Source organism: Pteropus vampyrus, unplaced genomic scaffold, assembly GCF_000151845.1.
Source record: "Pteropus vampyrus isolate Shadow unplaced genomic scaffold, Pvam_2.0 Scaffold678, whole genome shotgun sequence".
Classification (NCBI taxonomy): domain Eukaryota; kingdom Metazoa; phylum Chordata; class Mammalia; order Chiroptera; family Pteropodidae; genus Pteropus; species Pteropus vampyrus.
The window spans coordinates 136609-143602 of NW_011889459.1; the positions used below are offsets into that span (position 1 = coordinate 136609).

At 59.1% G+C, this 6994-nt stretch overlaps 1 protein-coding gene across 1 annotated transcript; it reads right to left on the reverse strand.

Annotated features, from left to right (window-relative positions):
• Positions 1–4160: 4160 nt before the first annotated feature.
• Positions 4161–6776, reverse strand: RAMP1 (receptor activity modifying protein 1). Its single transcript, XM_011385264.2, has 2 exons — positions 6748–6776; positions 4161–4755 (listed from the first exon to the last, which is right to left on the reverse strand). The coding sequence occupies exons 1-2, from the start codon at positions 6774–6776 to the stop codon at positions 4500–4502; spliced, it is 285 nt and encodes a 94-aa protein (XP_011383566.1). The 3' UTR covers positions 4161–4499.
• Between the last annotated feature and the right edge of the window lie 218 nt (positions 6777–6994).

The following is a 6994-nucleotide window of genomic DNA, read 5'->3' on the forward strand; positions in this document are numbered from 1 at the left end:
GCACACAGACACAGACACACACATGCACGCACACAGACACACACATGCACGCACACACACAGATACAGAGACACAGATACAGACACACACATGCACGCACACACACAGATACAGAGACACAGATACAGACACACACATGCACGCACACAGTCACAGACACACACATGCACGCACACACACAGATACACAGAGATACACAGATACAGAGACACATGTGCACATGTGTACACACACACACACATGGACACAGACATATACACACAGACACATAGACATACAGACACACACGTACATGTGCACACACAGACACACAGACACACATGGACACACACAGACATAGACGTGCACAGACACACACAGAGACACACACACGTGCACACACAGACAGAGACACACAGACACACATGGACACACACAGACAGACGTGCACAGACACACACAGAGACACACACTCGTGCACACACAGAACACACGTGCACACACATGGACAGACTCAGACACAGAGACACACAGGCACACATGGACACACACAGACATAGATGTGCACAGACACACACAGAGACACACACATGTGCTCACGCAGACACACGTGCACACACATGGACAGACACAGACACACAGAGACACACATGCGCACACAGACACATGCACACACATGGACAGACACAGACACACATACAGACACACAGACACACACACAGACACACACGCGGCGCACACCCAGAGCTTGGCGAACCTGCAGCTGCTGTTGGGGGCGGTCTGTCTGTGGGAATGATATCACCCTACCCTTCACTGGGGACGAGGCATTTTTCCCGGGGGCTCCTGAGACACCTGGCCTTGTCCTAGCCTCTGACTGGCTGGGCGTTGGAAACAGCTTCTGCGGCAGGTAAATCACAGTTCTCCGCGTTGTCCCTCTCGTGGCCGTGCAAGGGGGAGAACTGAGGTGTCACCGGCTCTTTGGTCCACTGAGTGCACTAGGTTGGATCGTGTCCCCCAAATTCCTGTCCCCCCCGGAACCTCAGCATGTGGCCTATTTGGAAACAAGGCTTTGCAGATGCAGTCGGTTAAGTCAAAATGAAGCCACACTGGAGTGGGCAGGGCCCTGAACCTTATGAGATGACAAGTAGAGACGCCCAGAGACTACAGCTCAGGTCATGTGATGCAGCCACAAGCCACGCCAACAAAGACTTGTGGCTGGAAGAGGCAGGACCGGCCTCCCCTAGAGCCTCAGAGGGGCCTGGCCGCCATAGCCTTGATCTGGGGACTTCCCGCCTCTGGCAGTGCTGAGGGAATGAGGTCTGCTGTTTTTGGTGGCCTGGTTTGTGCCGATTTGTTAGAGGCAGCCTCGGGAAACTGATGCTTGGAGTTATCGTAGGAAGCCCTTCGTTTTTATGTGTGTGTGTGTTTATCTTCAAGTCCCAGTGTACTAATGTGACCAAAATTATGCTTCGGCTTGTTAATTAGGTGCCTTATTTGCTAGCCTTCCTTCCATTCTTTGCTCTCAGCCCTGTGACATGCAAATACTTGACTGTGAACCCAGACTGGACAGATAGCCCCCTGCTTAGGGCAGAGTTTTGCCCCATCCCAAAAAGACTGACCCCGTCTACTGACTGCTGTAGCCTGTTGAGGAAGAGGTCAAGTACACGCATACTCAAATGCGCTTCCCAACGCACATTCAGAGCCAAGTGCTCAGAAGTCATCCACGACCGTCAAAACGTGCGAACAACCTGTGTTCACCGACAGACGAGAGGACAGCAGACTGTGGCCCATCCACACAGTGGAGCGTCATCCAGCCTCGAAGAAGGAGAGTCCGCAACACGTGACCGCAGGGATGGACCCTGAGGACGGTCTGCTAAGTGCGGTAAGCCAGTCCCAGAAAGACGAGGACATGGGGTCCCGCTCGTAAGAGGCATCAGGAATCGTCCCGTTCACAGCCTCGGCGCATGGCGTGGCGGTCGCCAGGGCCAGCTGTGGAAGTGGGGAGGCGTCGCCAGCGGCATAAAGCTGCAGTGAAGCCAGGCGAGCGATCTCGAGGGACCGGCCTACAATGCCGCACCTGTGGTCAGCAAGACTGTCGTCCTCTTAGAAATATGTCAAGAGGACAGACTTCACGTTCAGGGTTCTTACGACGATAAAATAAAAACAAGAAACTCCATCTAACGACATGGAATTTTGTCTCTAAAACCAATACCGGATTTTTGTGCACTTTGATGCACATTTCAGACCCTCCCCCGAATACTTAACCACTTCCTCGCTGAGGCCGGCTCACCTTTCCTGTCAGCCACACTCCTAGTGGTTTCTTCCAGGCTGCAGCGAGAGCGACACCTTTGCAAGGGCTTCGGCAGACACGCCGTCGCCCGACACCCTGAACGTCACGAAAGTGGGCAAAGCCTTTCAGATGAGACCTACATGCGCGTGCTCCGAAGACACACGCCTCCACGCACAGCCGCCCTGACTCGGAGTGGCTGGTCCCCCTAGTCTGTTTCCTGGTAGTGTGACAGCTGGGGTCAGGGCGTCTCACTGAGTGGCCTGCCGCCCTGGACAGGGTCACTCACCTTCCTTGATCAAAACTGGACCGTCTCAGTAATCTGCGTCCGTGGCCCAGCAGAAGTGAGCGTCCACGTAGGGGAGACGCCAGGCTGGAGGTGTTCGGCCACCAAGTGTGACCCGCTGCCCGCCCAGCCCCAGCCCCGTGATGCAAGCAGGACGCCTTCAACCCGCAAAACCACGCTGACTACTGAGCAAGGCGACAGAAAACCGAGGGACGAGTCCTATCTGAACGTCACCAAGCACACGCACGCCCCCTCACACCCCCACGCCCCACCCCCAGCCTCAGGCCGGCAAAGCACGCGGGGACCAGGACCCTGTCCTCGAGGATGCCACAGCCCCAGATCTGGTTCTGGAAGGACCCCTTGCTCAGCCCTGGGTGAGGTGCTGGGGTCCCCGCCACCAGCGCTGTGGCCCTGGGCGAGGCGGACTGCTTCCCCGAGCGTGACCACAAAGCAGAACCGGGCCGGATGAGCAGGTCTGGGAGGCGGGGCCGTGATGCACACGTAGCTTGTTACAGGAGTGAGTGACACAGCTGGCCGGGGGCTGTCCTTACCTGTGGGCACCGCCGTCCTCAGTGCCCAGGTGTATCGGACGTCCTCGTCCAGCCCACGAGCGCCATTCTCGGCCACACCCACTCCCCAAACCTCGCATCCCTAGCCTTAGCCAGGAGCTTCCTCCACCCGGTTCCTTTCCTGGAGCCTGAATTGTGACCCGCCTGCGTCAGAGTCATCGGCTTCCTTGGGGAGAAGCGAGGATGACCAGAGCCGATCGCCCGATTTCCTCCCAGCTCTCACGGCCCGAGTTTCCAACAGGGGCGGGCACAGGAAGCAGGGGCCTAGCACGCAGCCCAACCAGCCACTGCCCAGGTCCTGGGGTGTGGACGCTGGGATCCCCCGAGCCTCCGGCAGACACTGCAGTTAGCACACTCTGGGCGCCTTTCCTGGCCAGGGTGGGCAGGTGTGTGAGTGTGACCCCTGGTGGCTGCTGCGTGCTAATGCGGAATAGTCTAGAAGGTAATGGCACAGTCTGGCTGTCCTGTGGGCAGAGGTAGAGGTCTGGGGGGCCCTGGAGGGGCCATGGGGACTGCGGGGGGTGGGTGTCTGAGCTCAGAGGACATCTGGGAGGGACAGGGTGGGAGCTCCCTTCGGGGATCCAGAACCTTCTGGAAGCCCAGCTATAAGTGGGAGCTTGGGAAGATGGCGACTGGGAAGCAGCAGCCGGCAGGAGAGAGGAGAGCACTGATGTGCAAAGAGCCAGCGGAGCCCTCTGGGGCAGAGTGGGGTCCGAGTCGGGGGGACACCTGGGCCTGAGGGCTGGCGGGGGGGCGGGGCACAGGAAACAGCCAACCCATCCTGTCCTGTTCGAATCGCGTCTCTGAGCCAGGGGCTCTAGACCCTGGAGGGGTGGGGTGGGGGCCTCGAAATCTAGGGCAGCAGCTGCAGCCACACACGGGCCTCGCCACCTCATGGGGCCTCACGGCCACCGTCCCCCAGCAAAGTCCCTGCCACGGCACGTCCTGTCAGCGTGGCACGGACTCTGAAGGGGCCAGCGTTCCTCCCCTGCTTCTACTCCCGGTGACCCATACCCGGAAATAATGATGCTTCCCAAAGTCAAGGACATCCTTTTAATCACCGACTGCTCATCCACGGTGTGGCCGCAGGTGGGAGCAGAGCTGAGGGCGGAGACCTCCTGTGACTGCTCCGGACATGATGACAGACAGTTCAGTCCCGCCGCCGGGCGCCGGGCCCCCTTCCCAGGGTGGCTTACACCGCCAGCCGGGCTCTCGAGTTAACACCTGCGCCACCGCCTCTCCGAGACCCTGCTGGCCGTTCTCAGGTGGAGGAAGAGGGGCCTCGGGGCCTGCTCCGCCTCCAGGGCCCAGGCCCGGCCAGGCGTGCGGCTGCCCGCCTCCCTGCGGCCTCTGTGGCGGGCGGCCCCCAGGCCACGGCCTACACCAGGCCACCCCTGCGCTTGCTCCTCCAGACCACCAGCGCCGTCACCAGCAGGGTGGCCAGGGTGGGCGGCACGGTGAGGAGGCAGAGTATGCTGCTGGGGGGGTCACGCGCGGCCCTGCCCGAGACCGGGCAGCTCCTGAAGTAGTGCTGGTGGACGGCGATGAAGAACTTGTCCACCTCCGTGCTTGGCCAATAGCAGCCCAGCTCTTCGATCACGTACCTGGTGCAGTCCGCCAGCTCCCTATACCTCCTGCAGACGGAAAAGCAGGTCGTCAGTCCCTGGGCAAGCGGGGCACTCAGGCGGCCGAGCCAGGGGCTGACTACCCCTTTCCCCACCGCCTCCAGCGTCTCCAGAAACCCAGGCCCCACGGCAGTGGCCCTGAATCTAGGGGACGAAGGTCCTAGATGTCTCCTGTGGGGGCTCCCAGAGGCCGTGCACATTCTCGGACACCAGCAGGTGCGCTGGGGCTAAGGGACGTCCCTCTCTGCTCCTGGGACCTGGCAGCTGGGATGCAGACTAGAGGTGGACCAGCCAGGCATCTTCAGATGTCCGCCCGAGGCAGCGAGCCCTCAGGTGGGCGAATCCACAGTCCATTCTGAGGAAGAAACTGGTGAACTTGAAGATGGGCCTTTAGAAATGACCTGGCCCAGACAGCACGAAGAAACGGTGCAGAGCGCCCCAGAGTTGTGGTTGCTTAGCAACACGCAGGCGCACCGACTCCCACTCGCGGTCCGGGTCCCAGACGGAGGAGAGGGAAGGGGAAGAGGGTATCTGAAGAGATAACGGCTGAGATTTTTCCAGAAATAATGACATGTCGATTCACGAACCCTGGAAGTTCAGAGAATCCCAAACCGGACCCGAGCAGAGCAACAGCAACAACGAACAGCCGCACAGATGAGTCAAAAGTCAAACTCTGGACACCAAAGGTAAAGAAAAACGAGAAAAAAAGCTTGGAGTCAGTCAGAGAAAAGATGCCTGCGGGGAACGATGATGAGCCACGGCCGACTCGTCCCAGAGGCAGGCAAGCCCAACGGCGGGAGGCCGGCAGACAGGCAGACGGGACCGGGGGACCGGACCGGGGGACCGGAATCCTATACCCGGCCAAAATACCTTCCAATGACGAGGTTGAAATAAAGATCTTTTTCAGAGAAAAAGAAGCTGGGAGAATTCATTATGCTATGGGAAATTCGAGTTCTTCAGTCAAAAGAATATAACAAATGATTTTGGCTCCACACAAAAAAATGAAGATATTTAAGATACTTTCCTTATTTTTAATCTAGCAAGTGAGTAAATGGAGCAGAAGCCATAAATCGACATGGAGGAGATGTCTGGGGAGGCTCTCGTTTGGAAAAGGCTGGGCCTCTCCAGCACCCAAGTGCCCCTCCACCCCAGCGCCTAGCTCCGGCCTCTGAGTCGCTGGGTCACTGTTTTTTCTGCCACGCCTGCTCTCTGGTCATCAGCCTCTGGGCACAGGGTGCCGGGGGCCTCCCAGTCCACGCGGGCGGGCTAAGTGGGAGCCGGGGGCGGGAGGAAGTGGGCGGAGGCCGCAGAGCGCGTAAGGGACCCGTGCGGGCCCCGTGCCCACTGGGCTGTGTTGTTTTCCCAAGTGAACAAGGATTCGTGCTTCAAGCAGAAAGCAGAAGTGAGAGAAGCCACAGGAAGTCCTGACAGGCTGGGTCTCGTCACGAGAACAAATGAGTCAGTACGTGTCAAGCACTTAGCACATGGTAAGCGCTAGCACGTCAGGCATTATCGAAACCGAAGTCCAGCCTGGGGCGTTGGCTTGTAGATCAGCTGCCTGGCTACGTGTCACAAACTCTGGTTTGAACGTCTTCTCCCGGCTTTGGACCCACCAAACCCACGGGCAGTTTTCGGTGTTCTGCTGATCCAGTGACGGACGGTCAGTCCCAAACATCGTCCCTAGAAGGAGGTGTTGCCGGCCAGGACAGGAAGGAGCCCCTGGACCCAGGAGACTGTGACGCTGTGGCCGAGCCTGGCCTGGGGCAGGCTATTCTAGGAGCAGGCCCCCCCCCTCCTTGAAAAGCCACCCTGTCTAAAAATAGCCTGGTGTGCCGTCGGCAGCCACTTCATCCCGTTTATTTGTACAGAAGCGACAGCTGAGGCGTTCGGTAAACATCGTGAGCTCTGGCAGCAGACTTTCTCCTCAGCAGACCTTCTGCTCAGGGGACGCAGCCCGGACCGCAGGGCCCAGAACAATCCCGACGGACACACTCGTGTCACCCTCGTCCCCAGTCCTCACGAGACGCCATCGTTGTCCTGTCTTGGTTGGACTTTCTCCTCTGGGCCCCCAGGAGACCTTGGCTGGGAGGGTTCCCGACCACGCTGAGGGTGCTGCCAGCGCGTCCACGTCCCAGGCCAAGGCCCCCGCACTGCGACTCGTGGCTGTTCACTTAGCGACAAGGCGTCCGCTGGTGCCGCAGGCTCCAGAGACACTTGTGGCTGCTGCTGTCCCGTACGGATGTGGGGT